The 23,140-nt window shown below is 38.2% G+C and overlaps 1 protein-coding gene across 5 annotated transcripts in view; it reads left to right on the top strand.

Annotated features, from left to right (window-relative positions):
• The window catches only part of CEP97 (centrosomal protein 97), a 28,598-nt gene extending 18,746 nt beyond the window's left edge, over window positions 1-9,852 (top strand). For all 5 annotated transcript variants that reach the window (XM_057545487.1, XM_057545488.1, XM_057545486.1 and 2 more), the window contains 2 exons: window positions 3,176-3,251; window positions 4,807-9,852. In XM_057545487.1, the coding sequence (XP_057401470.1) occupies window positions 3,176-3,251; window positions 4,807-5,511 (781 nt within the window). In that variant the 3' untranslated portion in view covers window positions 5,512-9,852. The remainder of the gene's footprint in view (window positions 1-3,175; window positions 3,252-4,806) is intronic.
• The last annotated feature ends 13,288 nt before the right edge of the window (window positions 9,853-23,140 follow it).

The raw sequence follows: 23,140 nt of genomic DNA, 5'->3' as shown, positions 1-23,140 counted from the left end.
GTACAGAAAATGTAGAAAAACTGAATTTTAAGTATAAAAATGAGAAGATGAGAAAGTCTACATAGAACCCAGTAGGTGACATAAGAATTAAAGAAAATAGCAGGGACTTAAATGGGGCTAAAATTTGGGGGCTATGGTGGAAATTATTTGTTCATTCCATGGCTCACATGTTTTCATGACTGTCAATTCAGGAAGATTAGGATTTCATAGATTTATTCTGAGTATTAGTATTGTAACCAGCAGTATTTATTAATACTATCAGGTGGGAGAGGAGGAAGCAAGAAAAGAGACTGAGGAGGGACAGCTAGAGTGGTAGGAGAACTGGGAGAGTGTGTTTCCCAGCTCCAACAGGGAAGTGTTTCAGGAGAGAAGAGAGGTGCTGTAAGAGGACAGAGAACTGTGTGTTAGATTTAGCAGCTGGAGGTTATTGGTGACTGTGTTGAGGGTCCCCAAGACTATCCTCAGGTTTGATGATTTGCAAAATGGACTCACAGGACTCAAGAAAGCTATTCTTTATGTTCATGATTATGTTTATTAGAGTGAAAGGATATAGATTACAATCAGCCAAGGAAAAAGACACACAGGGCAGAGTTCAGGAGAGACCAAGTACAAGCTTCTAGTTGTCTTCTTCCAGTGCAGTTGTACACATGGGGCTCGATTCTCCTGGCAACAATGTGTGACAACACATGTGAAGTATGTGAACCTCAAGGGAGTCTCACTTGAGCCTTGGCATCCAAGGTTTTTATTGGGGGTCAGTCACCTAGGCATTGAGTGCCCATGTGACTGACCTTAACTACTCAGACCTCAGCCCCCACCCAAGGTCAAACTGATGCATTGTGGCCCAGGGTCTCAGGTGAACAAAACAGGTATTCACCAGAAAGTACACTGTTAGCATAAACCAAGGTCCCAGATGTACAAAGATACTCTTATCAGGCAGGATATTCCAAGGGCTTGGAGGGTATCTCTCAGGAGCTGGTCAAGGCTAGTCCTGTCTTTAGAATGTGCGGGGTTCAAACACCCTAGTCCTGTTGAGTTAACCTTTTCCTGCCCAATGAGCTTCTTAAGAGCAGCTTCAGTGGGTAGTGGGATGAAGGCACTTTGGAAAGGATTGAGTAGTGAATGCGAGGTGAAGAGTGAGGGTAGCCAACTTTTGGGAAGTGTTGATGTGAGGAAGAGAAGAGAGTAGGTGGTTGCCAGAGGAGAATCTGGACTTAAGATTCTTTTTTAAAGATGGGAGATATAGAGTAGGTGTATGTGTTGATGGAAATGATTCTGTAAGGAAGGAAGAACTGATAGTGCAGAGCAAAGAAAGAAGAAGTGCAGGATGGAGGTTCTTGAGAAGGTGAGAGAAGAAGAGGTCCAGTGCACAAGTGGAGGGAGTAGCCTGAAGTAGGAGCAGGTAAGGCGGTAGGTTTGAAGGTGGGGGATAGGGAAGCCCTGTCTGATGGTTGTTTCTCCTTTTCCAATAACATTCAAGATGCGGTCAGCACTTGGAAGTGAGGAGAGAGGTGAGGATGTGGGAGGTTTAAGAGAGGTATGAGGTGTGGGGTATTCACCTCAAAAGTGAACTTATAAGGGGAATGGAGGAGGATAACTGGACAGGGTGAGGAAAAACTTAAAGTGCAAAACGATAGGTCAGACTGTATGATTTTCATCAACAACTCTCAGCTCTTCCATTCTGATTTTGGACATGGTTCAGCCAGGAGTGGGTTTTTTTCCAGGTGAACATGGTAGGGGAGAGAGGGAAGGGCCAAGGAGCTGACGACATTTGGGAGGGGAATGATTATAATGATGGATCTCAGAATTTAAACGAGGTAGAAGGAAAAACAAGAGAAAGGGGTCATGTGTTTGGTGGTCATAGATGAAGATTGGTCGTCCAGGTTGTTGCAGATTATGGCAAGAACAAGTGAACTGGGAGGATTGGACGTAGTGGTTTGTGTTGGTGCTTGAAATCATTTTCGAAAATGGTGCAGTCAAAATGCTTGAGCTAGTACACTGCCAAATGTAGACTAGATAGCTAGTGGGAAGCAGCCACATAGCACAGGGAGATCAGCTCGGTGCTTTGTGTCCACCTAGAGGGGTGGGATAGGGAGGGTGGGAGGAGATATGGGGATATATGTATATGTATAGCTGATTCACTTTGTTATACAGCAGAAGCTAATACAACATTGTAAAGCAATTATACTCCAATAAAAATGTTAAAAAAAAATGCTTGGGCCTAGAGTGGGACTGAGGATGAGTGATGAGGGGTGGATTATTGTTATAGATAGAGCATCCATGTGAATGTCAAGAGCTCCAGAAATGACAAGGGGAACAGGGCAGAGAAAAAGACTAGTGCTGAGCCTTCCGTGAATGGGGACCGATAATGGGAGGTCAGTACTTGAAAAAGAGTTTTGGGAAATTTAGCAGGATGGCTGGAGTTCTTGAAGGAGGAAGGTTAAGACTCATTTGTAAACAGCAGTGAGAAGCAACGTGCTAACCCTGATGTATGAGTGAAAAAAGTAGCTGCCACTTGAGAGAGCTACAGTGGTTGAGTGTATATGGGAGTTTGCTGATAATAATTCGGGAGTCCCACATGGCACAGTAGGAGGGCTTTGGGGGGCTAGAGAAAGTAGATCAGAGGTTCAGAACAAAACGGGGTGACAGTTTAAGAGATAATGGACAGCTAAGAGAACCTTAGGTTTCTGACTAGTTTAAGGACAGAGAGGGGGGCAGTGAGCGCAGAGTGAAAACTTTAATGAATGAGGGGAAGGTCTGTTGATAGCAAGGAATATGTCAGGAGGCAAACAGAGATGTGAAATTTGGTGTGATTAGTCCTACTAGTCTCTTAGAAGAGGGTGTTTCAAGCTGTGGTCCTGATCCTTTCTGCAGCTCCTGCCTCTTTGGTGTGTTTGGCTGGGAGATTGAGGCCAGATAAAGAGCCATTTAATATTTTATTTTTCATTACTGGCAATCCTTTGTAGAACCAGTATAATCTGAATTTCAGTCACATCTTATTTGCCTTCTATGTTGAGTCATAGCTTAAAACTAAAGTTTCACTTAGATATTCTAAAAGTGGAAAGGACTGTTATTAGAATATTAATCTCTTTACAATGTATATGTTTATTCGTCATAACAAGAAGTACAATTCAAAGCACCCTTTCTTGTATCAGTAATGGATTTTGAATTATCGTAGATTACGAAAAGAAAGAGATGAAGAACGTATTAAAAAATTTGTACAAGAAGAGGCTGTCAGATTCCTTTGGAACCAGGTAAGCTCCCTCCTGCTGAATTACCTACTGTGTGAACAAAGAAAAATTCTAGATTTCCTGAGATGATCATAGAGTAAGTAGTTTCAGGTAAAGTAAGCACCCTTTCTCAAAGTTAAGGATGTGGTTTGTGTTCCTTGCCACTAACTGAACTAGGACAGTGAATTTTGTTACATTTTATTTAGTCTGAAGAAAAATATTTTCATAATTTTGACCAGAGAGATAAAGAACTATAACACTGAAGGAAAGTACTAAATTGAGGGATATTGTTATAATTTTCCAGTAGAAATAAAAAGCCCAATTTGAAGTTTCATGTAGCTATCTTGTTTTATCTTTTGAGACTATTTGAATGAAAGGTGATTGAAATAGTGTGTGATGGCTATAATATGCATGTCCTAAAAGATACACATGACTTCCAGGGAGGGAGTTTGAATCCTGTAGTAGCACACTTTAGGGACAGTTCCCTAAAACATTGGTTTTACTATTATTGTATCCCAACCAATACTTCTTGATAATAATCCCTTGGAAGTATTTTTATAAACAAGCGTTATAATAGGATTTTACCTATAATATTATATTTGAAAATACATAGTAAAAGGTCTGGAAGACTACATATCAACCTGCTATCAGTGATTACCTTGGAGGATGGTCAAAGGGAAACTAAAAAATTCTATCTGTTGCTTTCTTGTTGCAGATTTTACAGTAAAATTCTGAGATTTTAATTATACTTTAAAAGTGTAAAAGCATATTATCAAGAACTTGGGGTATTTTTAGGTATTTTAGAGTTGTATATACTATATTGTTAGTTTTTAAAAACTCTTATCCCAAATGGGTATCTAAAATGAGACTTTTATTTTAGGGAATCTACTCATATTAATAGGCTCTAATCTGTCTTATTAGATAGACCTCAATGTATCTTTTTTTTTTTTTAAAGATTGATTGATTGATTGATTGCTATGTTGGGTCTTCGTTTCTGCGCTAGGGCTTTCTCTAGTTGCGGCAAGCGGGGGCCACTCTTCATCGCGGTGTGCGGGCCTCTCACTATCGTGGCCTCTCTTATTGCGGAGCACAGGCTCCAGACGCGCAGGCTTAGCAGTTGTGGCTCACGGGCCCAGTCGCTCCGCGGCATGAGGGATCCTCCCAGACCAGGGCTCGAACCCGTGTGCCCTGCACTAGCAGGCAGACTCTCAACCACTGCGCCACCAGGGAAGCCCAACCTCAGTGTATCTTATTGAGTGCCTCATTTACCCCTTAGTCAGCTATACATGTGCTATTGTGCTTCTGATTATTTTTCCAGTAGTAGGAAGAGAATTGCTTTGGCCCATCCCTGCTCTGCTGGTGAGGACCTTTTATTACCAAGGACGTGAACCACTTGTGCCAGCCAGGTCTAGGCTGGGGGTGCTATGGAAAGGATAAGGGGAGTCAGGTCGTTTCTAACTCCAGTTATGCCATCTGCCATTTACCAGCTTCATGAGTGTTGGGGAAAAATGCCCAAAGGCCAGTTGTAAAACAGGCATGATTTATATTTTGTAGTAAAACTATATCCTTTGGTTTATAGGTAAGGTCTCTACAAGCTTGGCAGCAGACGGTGGACCAGCATCTAAGTTCCTGCCGTCCTGATGTTCCTCCTATATCGAGTACTCTGGTGCTATCTAACCCTCCATTACTCACCCAAAGCCAGGAGCCCTCTTCTGATCAAAACTCTGTTTGGTTCATTGCTCCTGATGAAGCTCCTCAAGAGAAATCCTTACCAGAATTTCCAGACTCTGGTTTTCATTCCTCCTTAACAGAACAAGTTCACCGTTTACAGGATTCTTTGGATTTTGAAAAAAGTTCCACAGAAGGTAGTGAAAGTTCCGTAATGGGGAATTCCACTGACACAGTCAAATATGGCAAAGAGTCAGATATAGGGGATGTTAGTGAAGAACGTGGTGAATGGAGTAAGGAAAGCTCAAACAATGAGCAGGATAATAGTCTGCTTGAACAGTATCTAACTTCAGTTCAACAGCTAGATGATGCTGATGAGAGGACACGTTTTGATGAAGGGGCGGGAGATAGTAAGCTTCACATAGCTCGTTCCCCTGAGAAGTTAGATGTCTTGTCTGACAGTGCTTCTGTAGATGACGCTCATGGCGTATCTCCTACTTTGCAAGATGAAATCAATCAGACACCAGAGAATTGTGAATTAAATGCAGAAATTCAAGGGCAGCAGTCAGAATGTGGTTCTACATTTCAGGTATTGCATGTTGGTATTATTGTGTAGCACGTCTGGTTGTTTGGGAAGCAGAAGTCCACTTAATTTAAGAATATTTTCAGTTGGCTTTTTTTGGGAAAGAAGAATATTTCTCCCAGTTTTGTTACTATTTATATAGAATTTATATTCTTGTCTCATATTTTCCACATCTTAGGTACTAAGCTGAATCTTCATTTTGATTTAGTTAGCTTTTTACTTAAGCTGTAATGTGTCAAACAATATTCATATTGAAAGCCACATGCACTTTATTAACAACTAAATTGAATCAACAGTGTTCCTGTGTTTTTATGTATTCATTTCCTTTCAAAAATAAACTAGAATACCTTAAAGAAGATAGAAAATTTTACCTTAAAGATATAAATAAGAGAATTTTAATTCTTCTGTATGTGAGGAAATTAATTATGTAGTGAGGAATGCAGTTGGTTACAGTGAACATAAATGACAAATGTGAGGATTGTGAACTACTGAAATTTGCCATCCTCCTTGGAGCAAGAACATGTGTTTTTAAGCCTTTTTTCCTCCCTTATGAGTCAAGGGAAGCCTTCTAGTAAGTGAATAGGGAGAAGAGGTAAGATTATATGATTTTTCAGTGGGGATGATTAAATTGTCTCATGGAAAACTGTAGTTAATGCCATGTATCAGTTTTAACATATGAAGCAAAGTGTTCCATCCAGAATTAAAGTCAAGCTTATTTAAAGAGGCAACACAAGACTATTTCTCTTAGGTATAGGCTCCATTCTCTTGGAATAATGTCACAGCAAACATTTATTATCTTTTCATTTAGTGATTTTTTGACCCCATAGATTAGCACTTATGTGCCAATATATTGCCAGAAATTAATGTTCGTTTTCTTTGTTCCTGCTTTATATTTGCTTATGTTTTTCAGCAGAGGCCCATGATCATTTACTTAACTCTTGACCTCTGCCTCATAGAAAAGAACATTTAAAATAATACCAGTGGTAGAATATGAATGACATTTTTTTAAGGACTATTTTCTATCTAAATTTCTGAAAAAGTGCCGCATTCGGAAGACAGTTTAATGGTGGTAAAGAAAAAATAAACCTCATTTATTTCTTTACTTATTAAAAGAATATACGTCTGTAACTCCAGGAAGAAATGATAATATTGTGTTTGAATGTTGTAGATAGATGCATTCGCAAATCAAGGATAATTTTTGGAAGCCTGATATTTTAATCTTTGAGAATGTTCTGATATCATTGAACAACACATATCTGACTTCCCCCCAATCTATGGACGTACAGTGATTTAAAACTATGGCAATACTTAACTGTTCTCTAAATTTAGGTGCTAAATATGTATTCATTATTCAGTTACAGTCACTAGGCCCCCTTCTTTGAAGTTATATAAGATAAAAGCTGGTCCTTCCAAGAATAAAGTCAGGGATCGCATGTTATACTTTGTTGATGGTTAGAAACTTTTCTCCAGTATGGGTAAGATGCATTTTTCTCGGTTTATAAATATGTAGCACTCAGGTTGAAAAGACTTGGATTTCATTCTCAGAAATCCAGAATCTCTTGCAAAGGAAAGATTTTCTGTCTCATAAACAAAATAGCAGTCTTACATTCAAAGGATTTTCCCTAGCAAAGCATGTATAACATTGAATGCATGTTAGATAAAAATAGAATTTTTAACTTTTTGAATAATGCTAATTATCTTTTATGAATGATTTTGAATTTTCTTCTTAAATCTACCCTATTTTTCTATTTTACAGTTAAGTGCCTCATTTGCTGCCCATAGTTAGACAAAGGAAAACCAACTTGCACTGCACTAGTACCAAAGTGCTGCTTCATGGTGCATTAATTCTCATAAAAGCTCCTGAAATGTCATGGTTCAGTATTACCTAAGTAGGTTTCTCCTGACATCTCCTCCCTCTTCTCTTTTTTTGAGAAATGGCAAAACACAACTGAATTCATTTGAACATCAGCATTTGCCAGCAAGATTTTCTTTTTTACCTTTGTGTTGTTTTTCTAGCCCATAAATGGTATTCAACATACTTTTATTTTGAAATTGACAGAATATGATAATGACTAATACTCTGCTGTATTTAACTTCACTGGTTTTGAAGTGCAAGAATATTACGTAGCCCCCAACGTTAACTGTACAGATTATCTTGAATGTAAATAGGATGAAAATAATGTAAACTACACCCCCAGCCTAGACCTGGCTGGCACAGTGTAATTAAAATAAGTTATTTAACTAAGATATTTGGTTTTAACTCTGGGCTATTCATTGGTCTGGCTGAAGAGGGAATGGGCCTAGTAAGGTTTGAGAAGTTGAGTTTTAACACAGTCTTTGTGTTTTTCTAATAGGAGAGGTTTAGTTCAGCTGTGCTATTTTAGTTCAGTTCTCTTGATTTATGGACATTCAATATATCAATTAAATATTCCTTCAGAAGCACAGAATCATACCATGTGAGAATTGTAAGGAATCTTAGAGATTGTCTATTCTAATCTCTTTGTTTTAAAGATGAAACTAAAGCACAGAGAACTTAGATGACTTTTCTGAGGTTATAGCTAGTTTATAGAAAAAAACTGTGGAAACTTAAGCGTTATTGTATTCCAAAATTTTATTATATACTTTCTATTATTCTTTACATTTAGTAAGTCAGTAAGAAAGTCTCTACATATTTTTCATTCTCTTTGAAAGAGAAAAAATACTTCTAAGAGAGCTAGAACTCTACCACTCAAGGCAGAGTTGCTTGTAGAAAACAACTGATTCATTCAGAACCCTGAGTGAATTTTCTCCAAGAAATGTGATTTGATTAAAATGGTTCTTAAAGAGTAACGCAGTAGAAACTAACATTTTGAAAGAATAACTGCATCTTGGAGTCTATTTTTGGATGACAAGAAGTATAACAGATTGCTGAGATATATAAAATTTTCTAGTGAAAAGCTAGTTTGATTATATTTCATCTTCAGTTTTACAGAACAACAGATGTTAAAGTTTTAACTCTCCTGGTGTGCAGAAAGCTTCAATCATGACAGCTGATATATAAACAATACAGTTTGGTTTTTATAAATTCAATTATAAAAGGCCTTATAATATGCATGTTTTTCGGAAAATATTTAGCCACACAGTTGTTAGTATTTACACAGAATACTTTATTCTTGAATAATGTGGGTGCCATTCTTGAGTGTGGATTTTTCTTTTATTTTGTTTTGGATTATTTTAAATATACAAACACCATAGTAGTGTATTTTTCTGTTATCTACTTAAGACAAGTCTAGTTCCACTTTTAATAAGTATTTTCAGAAACAAGATGGACTGAAGATATCATGGTATCTCCCTTGGTCGTTTTTTTGGGCATCAATTCTTAGAGTTGGATTTATAACAATAATATAAAATATAAAAAAAAATTTTTTTCTGGACAATTAAGACATGAAAAGGGAAAATATAAAATAAATCTGATCAATTTCCCACTTGTAAATGAAAAGTAATTGTTTAATATATATTTTTATTTTGCCACGTACCTTATTGAGGAATATTTATTATGTTATAATATTTTAACTTTTAAGTATATGACCCCCTCATTTATGAAATAAAGCAGAAAAGGTCTGTGAGGAACATTCTAAACATTTTTAGTGACACTGTTTTCATTGATCAAACCTATTGGGCCATATTAAATTTAAAAGTCAAGGGCTTCCCTGGTGGCGCAGTGGTTAAGAATCTGCCTGCCAATGCAGGGAACACGGGTTCGAGCCCTGGTCTGGGAAGATCCCACATGCCGCGGAGCAACTAAGCCCGTGAGGCACAACTACTGAGCCTGCGCGTCTAGAGCCTGTGCTCCGCAACAAGAGAAGCCATGACAATGAGAAGCCCGTGCACCGTGATGAAGAGTAGCCCCCGCTCGCCACAACTAGAGAAAGCCCGCGCACAGAAACGAAAACCCAACACAGCCAAAAATAAATAAATAAATTTATTTAAAAAAAAAAAATTTAAAAGTCAAGTAAACAGAGTAGTCCTCACAGCCTTGGAGAGAAACAGATAATTAACTGTCTTTTAAAAATGAGATGCTTTTTATTTGTGTATGAGTAGAAATCATACTATAATTTAATTCCTTAGTTCATTTTAGTGGATAGCAGGAATCACTCTATAGTGGCTTTGTTCATTTTCTAATTAAATTTCTTTGAATGTTTTGTAATAATATTGACAGTATGAGTTTAAAAATAATTTGATTTTTCACTATTTTTAGATTTCTCTTTAATTTTATTGTAGAAATAGTAGATGATTTAAAGTGGTTGTGGATTGTTTTATGAAGGCTTAATTTATACTATACTTAATCTAATTTGTGTTTGAGTCTCTAATTCTAAATAAAAAGTTTGTACCTTTGTTTGAGTGATTCATCTATTTATTACAGTGATTAGTAGTAATGGTTGTTATTCATTGTGCTTATAATTATTGGGTAATTAAATAAAATTCAGAACATATTGCAGGTAGAAATTCTTTTTTTGTTTTGGCTGTACTGAGTGGCATGTGGGATCTTAGTTCCCTGACCAGGGATTAAACCCGTGCCCCTTGCAGTGGAAGAGTGGAGTCCTAACCACTGGACCGCTAGGGAATTCCGGCAGATACAAATTCTAAGGAAGGTCCAGAGTATTGTTATATAAGTGAATTTACCTTAAAACAATCCTAGCCTTATGAAAGGAATGCAATTTAGTTTGGTATAAATTTCATTATTTCCAGGATACTTACTGGAATTCTCTGGGTAGAGAAGAGCAGATATCCCTCGAAGAGCATAGGTGACACTGCCAGTTGCTGTTGAAACAGTGGGTGCTGAAAGTGTTAGGGAGGGAGGGAGTAAATATAGCAGAAGTCTTCTCATTTGACACAGTTAGGACTGTAGTTGGTTGGTGTTATGGACTGAATTGTATCCCCCCCCACCCCAAATTCATATGTTGAAGCCCTAACCCCCAAAGTGATTGCATTTGGAGGTAAGGACTTTAAAGAGGTAATTAAGGTTAAATGAGGTCATAAGGATGGGGCCCTAATCCAATAGGACTGGTATCCCTGTAAGAAGAGGAAGAGACACAAGAGATTGTCTGGGCATCATGCCCAGAAGAAAGGGCATTGGAGGACACAGCAAGAAGGCAGCCATCTGCAAGCCAGGAAGAGAGGTCTCATCAGACACCAAACCTGCTGGCACCTTGATCTTGGACTTCCAGCCTCCAGAAATACGAGAAAACAAATTTATGTTGTTTAAGTCACTCAATCAGTGGAATTTTATTATGGCATCCTAAGCACAATAATACAGTTGGTTAATTAAAAATTGATTAGAGCAGGAAATAGTAAAAGATGATATATATACCTTAAAATTAAAAAAAATTCTTTATTGAAATATAATTGACATAAAATGAACTGCATATATTTAAAGTGGACACTTTGATACATTTGACACATGCCCATAACACCATCATGACAGTCAAGAAAATGAACATATTTATCACACCTGAAAGATAAATCATTTCATAACCCTTCCTTCTGCTTTGGTTTCTTTTACTCAGCATAATTATTTAGAGATTCACCTGATAGTTCATTCTTTTTTATTGTTGAGTCATATTCCATTGTATGTATTTGCTATGATTTGTTTTTGAGTTTTTTTCCAACTTTATTAAAATTTTTCTTCCAGCTTTATTGAGAAATAATCGACATATAACATTGTGTAAGTTTAAGGTGTACAATGTTTATCACAATAAGGTAAGTTAACATATCCATTACCTCACAGTTACACAGTTACAATTTTGTGTGTGTGTGTATGTGTTGAGAACTTCTAAGATCTATTCTCTTAGCAATTGTCGAAGAGTTTTATGGTATCATGTCTTATGTTTAAGTCTCATTTTGAGTTAATTTTTGTGAGTGGTGTAAGATAGGGGTCTGGTTTCATTCTTTGGCATGTGGATATCCAGTTTTCCCAACATCATTTATTGAAGAGACTATCCTTTCCCTCTTGAGTATTCTTGGCTCTTGTCAAATATTAGTTGACTGTATATGCAAAGGTTTATTTCTGGGCTCTCAATTCTGTTCCATGGTCTATGTGTCTGTTTTTATGTCAGTGCCATACGTTTTGATTACTATTGCTTCGTAATCAGGAAGTGTGATGCCTCCTACTCCGTTCTTTTTCCGCAGTTTTGGCTTTTTGGGTTCTTTTGTCGTTCCATATGACTTTTAGGATTGTTTTTTCTACTTCTGTAAAATGATGCCATTGGAATCTCATTAGGGATTGCAATCTATAGATGGCTCTGGGTAATTTAGATGTTTAACAATATTAATCTTCTATGAACACAGGATATCTTTCCAATTATTTTGTGTCTTCCTCAAGTTCTTTCATCAATGTCTTACAGTTTCTTTTTTTTTAAATTTTTTAATTTGTTTATTTTTGGCTGCATTGGGTCTTTGTTGCTGCGCATGGGCTTTCTCTAGTTGCGGCAAGTGGAAGCTACTCTTCATTGCGGTGCTCGAGCTTCTCTTTATGGTGGCTTCTCTTGTTGTGGAGCACGGGCTCTAGGCATGTGGGCTTCAGTAGTTGTGGCATGTGGGCTTAGTAGTTGTGGCTCGCAGGCTTAGTTGCTCCACGGCATGTGGGATCTTCCCAGACCAGGTCTTGAACCCGTGTCCCCTGCATTGGCAGGCAGGTTCTTAACCACTGTGCCACCAGGGAAGTCCTTACAGTTTCCAGTGTAAAGAAGTTCACCTCCTTGGTTAAATTTATTCCAAAGTGTACGTATATGTGTAGCTGATTCACTTTGTTTTACAGCAGAAACTAACACACCATTTTATTGTTTTTGATGCTATTGTGATGGGATTGTTTTTTTCTTTTTCAGAGAGTTTGTTATTAGTGTATAGAAATGCAGCTGATTTTTGTATATTGATTTTGTATCCTGCAACTTTTCACTTGTATTCATTGATTAGTTCTAATGGCTTTTTGGTAGCATCTTTAGTGGTTTTTTTTGTATAAGATAATGTCATCTGCAAACAGACATTTTTACTTTTTCCTGATTTGGATACTTTTTATTTCCTTTTTCTTGCATGATTGCATTGGCTAGGACTTCCAGTATTATGTTGAATAAGAGTGGTGAGAGTGGGCACCCTTATTCCTGATGTTAGAGGAAAAGCTTTGAGCTTTTCACCATTGAGTATGACGTTGGCTGTGGGCTTGTCATACGTAGCATTTATTATGTTGAGGTATGTTCCTTTTTTTTAAAATAAATTTATTTATTTATTTAATTTTTGGCTGCATTGGGTCTTCCTTGCTGCACGTGGGCCTTCTCTAGTTGCGGCGAGCGCGGGCTAATCTTCGTTGCAGTGCGCGGGCTTCTCATCATGGTGGCTTCTCTTGTTGTGGAGCGCAGGCTCTAGGCATGCGGCCTTCAGTAGTTGCAGCACGTGGGCTCAGTAGTTGTGGCTCACGGGCTCTAGAGCTCAGGCTCAGTAGTTGTGGTGCACGGGCTTAGTTGCTCTGTGGCATGTGGGATCTTCCCAGACCAGGGCTCAAACCCGAGTCCCCTGCATTGGCAGGTGGATTCTTAACCACTGCCCCACCAGGGAAGTCCTGAGGTATGTTCCATTTATACTCAGTTGGTTGAGAGTTTTTTGTCATGAATAGATGTTGATTTTGTCAAATGCTTTTTCTGCATAAATGATCATCTGATTTTTGTCTATCATTCTATTAATGTGATGTATCACATTTATATTTTAAATTATATATTATATATGTTTAAATTATATCTTTATATATAAATTATATATATTTGTATATATTTATATGTAATTATTATATATATCATATATAATTATTATATACAGTTGACACTTGAACAACACAGGAGTTAGAGGTGCCAACCCCCCTGCAAAGGCAAAAATCCTAGTATAATTTTACAGTCAGCCCTTTGTATCCACAGTTCCACCTCGGAGGGTTCAACTAACTGAGGATTGCATAATAATGTAGTATGTATTTATTGTAAAAATCCTGTGTATAAGTGGACCTATGCAGTCTAAACCTGTGTTGTTCAAGGGTCAACTGTATGTATAAATGTGAAGTATCATATTTGTATTTTATTTTATTCTATTCTATTTTTATTTTTTTTGGCCGTGCTGTGCAGCATGCAGGATCTTAGTTCCCTGGCCAGTGGTCAAACCCATGCCCCCTGCAGTGGAAGTGTGGGGTCTTAACCACTGTACCACCAGAGAAGTCTCTTATATTTGTATTTTAAGTTATATATAAGTTATATATTTGCATATATCATGTAATTATACATTATAGATTATATAATACATATAATTATTTTATAATATATAATTATAATAATGTCAGGTATATATACATACATATTATATATTTGTATGTTATGTAATATATAATTATATTTATGTAATATTTATATAATATATAAATAAATATATATAAATTATATATATTTGTATTTGTTGAAAGATCATCCTTGTATGGTATATGATCCTCTTATTGTACTTTTGAATTCAGTTTGCTGGTATTTTGTGTAGGAAATTTTCACCTATATTCATTAGGGATATTGGCCTATAGTTTTCTTTTCTTGTATTCTTATCTGGATTTGGTATCAGCACAAAGCTGGCTTCATAAAGTGAGCTTAGGAGTGTCCTCTCTTCTTCAACTTTTTGGAAGAGTTTGAGAAGGATTGGAATTAATTCTTTAAATGTTTGATAGAATTCACCAGTGAAACCATCTGGTCCTAGACTTTTCTTTGTTGGGAGGTTTTTGATTACTGATTCAATCTCCTTACTCATTATTGGTCTTCTCAGATGTCTTCTTAATTCAGTCCTGCTAGATTTTATGTTTCTAGGAATTTCTCCATTTCTTCTAGGTTGTCTAATTTGTTGGTGTATAATTGTTCATTTTAGTCTCTATGATCCTTTGTATTTGTGTGGTATCAATTGTAATAAGTTTTGGTATTTTGCCTTTTCATTTTCATTTGTCTCAAGATATTTTTTAATATACCTTTTCAGGAGTGTGTTCTTTAATTTCTATATATTTGTGAATTTTCCAGCTTTACTCCTGTGCTTGATTTCTAGTTTCATTTCACTGTGGTTGGAAAAAATACTTGATATAATTTCTATCTTATTTAATTTATTGAGACTTGTTTTGTGACCTAACATATGATCTATCCTAGAAAATGTTCCATGTGCACTTGAGAAGAACATGTGTTCTGCCACTGTTAGACGGAATGTTCTCTATGTCTGTTAGATCTGTTTGGTCTATAGTGTTGTTCAAATTTGCTGTTTCCTTATTGATTCTTTCCATGGATGATTTATCCATTGTTCAGAGTAGAGTATTAAAATTTCCAACTATTATTGTACTACTCTTTATTTCTCTTTTTAGTTTTGTTTGTATTTGCTGTATATATTTAGGTACCATGAAGTTGGATGCATAAGTATTAATTATAGTTATGTCTTGATGATGGATTGACCCCTTTATCATCATATAATGACCTTCTTTGTCTCTTTTGACCATTTTTATCTTAAAGTCTATTTTGTCTTAAGTATAGCTACTTGTGCTTTCTTTTGGTTACCATTTGCTTGAAATATCTTTTTCCATTCCTTCACACTGTGTGTGTCCTCAAAGCTAAAGTGAGTCTTTTGTAGGCAGTATGTCATTGAATCTTGTTTTTTTATCCATTCAGCCATTCTTGGTCTTTTTTTTTTGGCCGCGCCTTGCGGCATGTGGAACTTCCCCGACCAGGGATTGAACCTGTGCCCCTGGCAGTGGAAGCATGGAGTCTTAACCACTGGACCACCAGGGAAGCCCCATTCTCTGTCTTTTGATTAGAGAATTAAACCATTTACATTTAAGGTAATTATTGATAGGTGAGGACTTATTATTGCCATTTTGTTAATTGTTTTCTAACTGTTCTGTAGATTCTTTTTTCCTTGCTTCGTCTTTCTATCTTCCTTTGTGATTTGATGACTTTTTTTGTGGTGGTGTGCTTTAACTGCTTTATTGTAATCTTTTTTGTATTTACTACAGGTTTTCTTTTGTGTGTGATTACTATGAAGCTTACATAAAGTGTCTTATATTTTTAACATTCTGTTGTAAGCTGATAACCATTTTGATAGCATATAGAAATTTTATACTTTTAGTATACTTTTAGGTAACCTCACATTTAGGTTATTGATGATACACTTTTAACATTGTATACCCAATAAGAAATTTTGGTAGTTACGGTTTTTTGTTTTTTTGTTTTTGTTACAAAGCATTTAATTTCTGGTACATTGTAAGAATTGACATTTAAAAATGAAATTATTACAACATTTTTCTAAATGTCTCATGAGAAATCAAATGCTATTATTTTATAACTACCATAATCCATTTAAAATACATTAATATACTCTTCAGTAAGAATTAGGAAATTTCCATTGTTCCTTTTTTAATTAACTCATATTTCTATTCCACTATACTCCCAAAGATATTTATCCTTGAATAATATATTTTGTGTTTGAAAATATTTTGTTGATCATCATATCATGCTTATCTGTAACAATATATACATATAAGTTTAAATTTTAATTTTTAATTTTCTCTAACCATGAGAATTTAAATGTTCTAAACTTTCTTCTGGATTAAGTTACCATTATCATTTTTAGTAATGCATTCTTTTTCATTTATTTATTTTTAAAATTTACTTAATTTTTTATTGACATATAGTTGATATACAATATTATATAAGTTGCAGGTGTACAATATATTGATTCACAATTTTTAAAGGTTATACTTCATTTATAGTTATTATAAAATATTTGCTATATTCCCCATGTTGTACAGTATCCTGTGGCTTATTTTATACCTAATAGTTTGTCCCTCTTAATCCTCTACCCCTATATTGCCCCTCCCACCTTCCCTCTCCCCACTGGGAGCCACTAGTTTGTTCTCTGTGAGTCTGCTTCTTTTTTGTTATATTCACTAGTTTGTTGTATTTTTTAGATTCCATATATAAGTGATATCATACAGTATATATCTTTCTTTGTCTGACTTATTTCACTTAACATAATGCCCTCCAAGTCCATCCATGTTGCTGTAAATGGCAAAATTTCAGAAATTTCAAAATTGCGTTTTTTATGGCTAAGTATTCCAGTGTATGTATAAGTGTGTGTCTGTGTGTATGTAGATATAGACTTCTTCTTTATCCATTTATCTGTTGATGGACACTTAGGTTGCTTCCATATCTTTGCAATTGTAAATAATGCTGCTATGAACATTGGGGTGCATGTATCTTTTCAAATTAGTGTTTTTGTTTTTTTCAGATATATACCCAGGATTGGAATTGCTGGGTCATATGGTTGTTCTATTTTTAGTTTTTTGAGAAACCTCCATACTGTTTTCCACAGTGGCTGCACCAATTTACATTCTCATCAACCGTGTAGGAAGGTTCCGTTTTCTCCATATCCTCACCAACATTTGTTGTTTGTGTTCTTTTTGATGATAGCCATTCTGATAGGTGAGAGGTGATAATCTCATTGTGGTTTTGATTTGCATTTCTCTGATGATTAGTGACCTTAAGCATCTTTTTATATGCCTGTTGGCCATCTGCATCTCCTCTTTGGAAAAATGTCTATTCAGTTCTTCTGCCGATGTTTTAGTTGGTTTGTTTGTTTGTTTTTTGATGTTGAGTTGGATATTAATCCCTTATTGGTCATATCATTTGCAAATATTTTCTCCCATTCAGTGGATTGTCTTTGTTTTATCATTATGGTCATTTTTAGTACATTTCCTTTTTAACTTTTTTTTCTTTTTTGGCTGCACCACTCAACTTGTGGGATCTTATTTCCCTGACCGGGGATTGAACCCAGGCCATGGCAGTGAATGTGCCGAGTCCTAAGCACTGGACCACCAGGGAATTCCCTCCTTTTTAACTTTTAAACTACAGTTGTAAGTAAATTACACAACAGCATTGAAATATTAGAGAATCTTATTTTGACTATAGCATTACCAGTGAGTTTTACACATTCAAGTTTCTACGATGTCAGCATCCTTTTGTTTCTGCTTGAAGAACACCCTTTAGTATTTCTGGTAAGGCAGGTCTAGTGGGATGAACTCACACACCTTTTGTTTGTCTGGAAAAAATTTTTTCCCAGTTTTATTGAAATACAATTGACATATAACACTGTATAAGTTTAAGGTATACAGCATAAGAATTTGACTTACATTTATCGTGAAATGATTGTCACAATAAGTTTGGTAAACATCCATCCATATAGATACAAAATTAAAGAAAAAAATTTTTTCCTTGTGATGAGAACTCAAGATTTACTCCTTTAACAACTTTCGTACATAACATACAGCAGTGTTCACATTACATCCCTGGTACTTATTTATTTTATAACTAGACCATCTTTATCCAACACCCCCTCCCCTGACCTCCCGCCTCTGGTAACTGCAAATCTGATCTCTTTTTCCATGAGTTTGTTTTTTTGTTTTTAAAATATAACTAGATTCTATTCTGTTCCATTATTTATTTGTTTATATCAGTACTACACTATATTGATTACTATAGCTTTACACTAAGTCTTGAAACCAGGTAATTTATTTATTTATTTATTTATTGCCATCAGCATAAAGCTCTTTATTCATCTTCCCTGTTTCAAAGAGTCATGGTAGTTCTTACAGTACAGAGAGCATTTCTGGCACGTGGTAGCACAGAGCCAAGGCACGCTCAAACACGCTGAGCCCCAGCATCTCCCTGGAGGCGGACAGTTGTAGAAAATCCAATCAGGGACAGAGGGGAAATGCCAGTGAAATGAGAACCCCAGGTCAAGGCTTGGCTTTAGACTTGGGCTGTGATCCTGGGACATCCAGGCAGGACCAAGCTCAAGCCAGAGAGCAGCTCATTCCCAGGAAGTACTGTGACTGGCCTGGATACAGGCCCCCACAGAGAAGACTCATTTAGGAGTATTCAGCAGGCTGAGAGTGCAAGCCACAGAGGGACACAACTTGCTTCTCCCATGGGGAAACTTGCCCTGGCCTCTCAATTAGCTCCAGAAGGCCAAGGGCCTTTGACTCCTTTGTTCATTCAGCATAACTTTACTGCTGTCTACTCTGTGCCAGGCCCTGTGCCGGGTGCAGTGGACAAAGAGAGGAATCAGACACAGTCCTTACTTGCAGGGAATTCAGAATATAATAGAAAAATATATTTATAAATAAGTCGTTGTGATTCAAGGTAAAAAGGATGCAGAAAGGAGTCAGACAAACTTGGCCCTCAAGGAGTTCATAGCCTAGCAGAGGCCTAGGCTAGGTCAGAACATGGACAATAACACAGGGCAGCCTGTGATAAGGCCCAAAGAGAGGCTCAGGCCGTGTGCTCTGGCAGCACAGGGAAGGATGACACAACAGCCACTGGATGATGCAGTGGAGAAAATTCACAGCTTATCAGAGAAGACTGAGCAGCCTAATCTGGCCAAAGTGGAAGTAATGAATCCTACTGCCTTGGGGAGGGGATTGTGCAGCCTCAGGCTGACCTCTGTGGGTCCCTTGGGCTACCCAACAGGCAGGGTGCAAGGTCTCTTATCTATGGATGCAGCTGCATGATATCCTGTGGATATCTGAGGGGAGACTGGTGACCAGGGGAAACAGGTCCAGATTAAAAGGGCCCATGGTAAAAGTTAGGAGCCTAGGAGTGAGTGAACCAGGAGGGCCTCGGGGGTCAAAGGACCGCAGCCTACACAGATCCCACATGTCACAGAGCAACTAAGCCCGTGCGCCACAACTACTGAGCCTGTGCACCACAACTACTGAAGCCCATGAGCCCTAGAGCCCGTGCGCTGCAACTACTGAGCCCACACGCTGCAACTGCTGAAGTCCGCGTGTCTAGAGCCTGTGCTCCACAACAAGAGAAGCCACCACAATGAGAAGCCCATGCACTGCAACAAAGAGTAGCCCCTGCTCACCACAACTAGAGAAAGCCCACATGCAGCAACGAAGACCCAACACAGCCAAAGAAAAAAAAGAAAACAGAGGGGATTGAAAGCAAGTCAGCAGAATAACACGGCTTTCTGTGTACTTTCTCTTTTGTCTTTGAAGGAAAAGAAAATCTTTTTGCACCGCAAAAAAGATTCTTCCAGGGACTTCCCTGGTGGTCCAGCAGTTAAGACTCCACACTTCCCCTGCAGTGGGCACAGGTTCGATCTCTGGTCGGGGAACCAAGATCCCGCATGCCACATGGTGTGGCCAAAAAAAAAAGATTCTTCCAAATTTAGATAATTTAACATACAGAGCTGAGAGAAGAGTCCTTTTAAAATGCTGTAAATTGAAGCTGACTCCCAATTTGGTGATTAGGTGGATATTGGTAATTGTTTTAGATGTATCTGAATCAGCAAGAGTAATGGTTTCCAAACTTTTTGCTAATCAAAATATTGAGAGTACATATTGCATGATTCCATTTATATGACATTCTGGAAAAAGGCCACACTATAGGGAGAGAAAACAGGATTAGTGGTAGCCGAGAGTTGAGGGCAGGTGAGGCTGCTCGTGGGAATTTTTAGGTGATGAAACTATTCTATACAGTACTGTGGCTGTGGATACATGATTCTAGATATTTGTCAAAACCTATGCAACAGTACACAAAGACTGAAGTTTTACTATATGCAAATTTTACCCCCCAGATCTTAACTAGGATATCAGGGGATCTCAAGATGGAATGAGGACTATGACAAATGAATACGTTTTACAGATGTATGACATAAACTCACTGAAGGGGATAGGAAAAAGGGAGATGACCTAAGTAACTTTGGAAAATTGTTTTGACTGTATACTGTAAGTGTCTTAGTCTGTTTGGGCTGCTATAACAGAATACCATAGACTGGGTGGCTTATAAACAACAGAAATTTATTTTTCACAGTTCTGAAGGCTGGAAATCCAAGAACAAGGCATCCAGTGTCTGGTGAGGGCCAGCTCCCTGTTTCATAGATGGCCATTTTCTCACTGTGTCATCACATGGTGGAAGGGGTGAAGGAACCCTCTGGGGAGAGTGAAGCAAAGGAATACGCATTAACTCCGAAACAGGGAAAAATATTCCCAAACGAGGCAACAAGCTCAGCACAAGCCACGAGCTTTTCTCTCTTGGTCAGGAAGTGTTCCAAGCCAAAGCCTCATGCCTGAAAGACTGCCTTTCCCAACAAGAGGCAATTAAGGTTAAATGAGGTCATAAGGCTGTGGCCCTAACCTGATGAGAATGGTGTCTTTGTAAGAGGAGGCGGAGACACCAGAGAGTTCTCATTCTCTCTGCCATATGAGGACACATTGAGAAGGTGTTTATCTACAAGCCAGGAAGGAAACTCTCACCAGGAACTGAATCAGCTGGCATCTTGAACTGGGGCTTCCAGCCTCCAGAACTGTGAGAAAATAAATTTCTGTTGTTTAAGCCACTCACACCCTGAGCAGACTAATACAGGCACCTAATACCTCTTCTAGTCTCCACCCTTGGCAGCATCCTCTCATTGTCCGTGGTGTTTTGCAGTAGGGTGGTTGGTATCCAATGTGACAGCAGTCACTTATTTTGAACAATGGCTTGATGGTTCTTCTGGCCCAAATTTCAGTCACTTGCTCAAAAGGAGGAAGCAAAGGAACTGAATCAGGAGCTGACGTGGACTCAGGAGTGCTTATGCAGCAAGCTTCTGCCATCAGAGATGGAGCCAGACTTGCTGGTGAATACCCCTCAAGTTAGCGGCATCATAAACCAGCTTAATTTGCTTTTGTTTACCTAAACTTAGGATCCGTTCTTCGTTTTACTTAGAGAAATAAAGTTTAGTAACATTAGCATCTAAACCATTTCTGCAGACAGGTCAGAAATGACCAGTTCCTTTGGTTTCATATCAAAATATACAAACCTATGTTCTCATTTTTTTCCTCCAGCTCAAAGTTAGGTTATCATAAATGCAACATTTAGAAATTCCTTATGCTATGTCATAACCTGAGATAGGGAATTCAAGAGGAAGAGATTTGGGACACTCTTTTGGTACTTTTCATTTGTCTTCTCACTTATTCCTAAGTGCAGGTTAGTGTTGCCCCTAATTTACAGTTGAGGAAATGAACTCAGAGAAGTTAAGTACTTTGTTTGGGATGGCACTGCTAATAAGTGACAAAGCTGTGAATTAGACTGAGTCAGGCTAGGATCCAAAGTGCATGTTTTTTTTGTATAGTAGTACTCTCCACTGGGAATGTGGTGACTTTGCAGTCAGAGACCTTTTAAGAATCTAGTAGTGATGGACAGGCATCTCTGGTCCCTGCCACTCTTGCTTGTGTCTGTAATAATCGTAAAATATAAGATCACTAAAATGCCTTAGAGGGTTTGAATGGGGGTTAATAAGGCTCACCAATGGTCCAAAGTCATGACTAGGAGTCAGCATGTCCTATTTAAGTATTAGCCACTTGCCAGACAGCCAAACTGTGAAAGACAGGTGAGTCCACCTACTGGAAGATGGGACTTAGAGCAGAAGTCTATTATATGGGGCTGTTGATCATTAGGCACAGAGGCAATGGAAACCACCTTTTATGAGTACAAAAGGCTGATCCTCGAGAAAGAAGAATGAAATGATTACTCCAGAAGAGACTGCCCCATGTAGAACCTCCTGTTATTCCAGTCATACGGGTGACCCATGCATGCAGGTCTGCCATGAAAACTTCTGAATGAGCACATAGAGTCCATTGTGGTCAGTAAATGTCAAATATTTTGACCTTGGAACAACAGTCTTGGGCAGTCTACTTTTGTTTTTTCTTGTTGTTTGTTTGTCTTTTTGGCTGTGTCGGGTCTTCGTTGCTGTGCTCAGGCTTTCTCTTGTTGCCTCGAGCCGGGGCTACACTTCGTTGCGGTGTCGGGTTTCTTGCTGTGGTGCCTTCTCTTGTTGTGGACCATGGGCGCTAGGGCCAGGGCTTCAGTAGGTGCAGCACACCTGCTCAGTAGTTGGCAAGGGAGGGCCCTAGAGCGCATGGGTGGGGCAGTCTACTTTTAGAGGCTGCGTTTTGCTGGGATAAACTGGGGTTAACCCCACTGGGTTCCCAGCCCTGAGGAACACGGAGCACCCCTGCCATCTCTTCCGGTTTCCTGAGCAAGTGCTTCTGTCTTCGAAGGACTCCTCTCAGTTCCTGAATTTCACATAGTTGCTACAGACGTTTTACTGCTTAGAAGAAAGTCTAAAATAGGATTACCTAGAATTCGGGTGTGTGTGTGGGGAGTATTCAGGCCTTTTTGCTGGAAGACCCATGTCATGTACAGGGCGAGTAAAAGCAAAAGGGTTGTTTTAAGGGCTAACAGAATACGTCCACTAATTTCAAGCAAGGAAAGATTCAAGGACCCAATGGCTCTCTGCTGGAGCTTGGCAAATCTTTTTTTAAAAATAATTAATTAATTAATTAATTTTGGCTGCCTGGGGTCTTCATTGCGGTGCGCAGGCTTCTCATTGCAGTGGCTTCTCTTTGTTGTGGAGCATGGGCTCTAGGCACGCAGGTTTCAGTAGTTGCAGCACACAGGGTGAGTAGTTGTGGCTCACAGGCTCTAGAGCGCAGGCTCAGTGGTTGTGGTGCACGGGCTTAGTTGCTCCGTGGCACATGGGATCTTTCCGGACCAGGGCTGGAACCCTTGTCCCCTGCATTGGCAGGTGG

The sequence above is a fragment of the Balaenoptera acutorostrata genome, chromosome 4 (assembly GCF_949987535.1).
Source record: "Balaenoptera acutorostrata chromosome 4, mBalAcu1.1, whole genome shotgun sequence".
Classification (NCBI taxonomy): Eukaryota; Metazoa; Chordata; class Mammalia; order Artiodactyla; family Balaenopteridae; genus Balaenoptera; species Balaenoptera acutorostrata.
The sequence above is the reverse complement of the archived record's forward strand: the minus strand, read 5'-3'. Positions and strand labels throughout refer to the sequence as shown.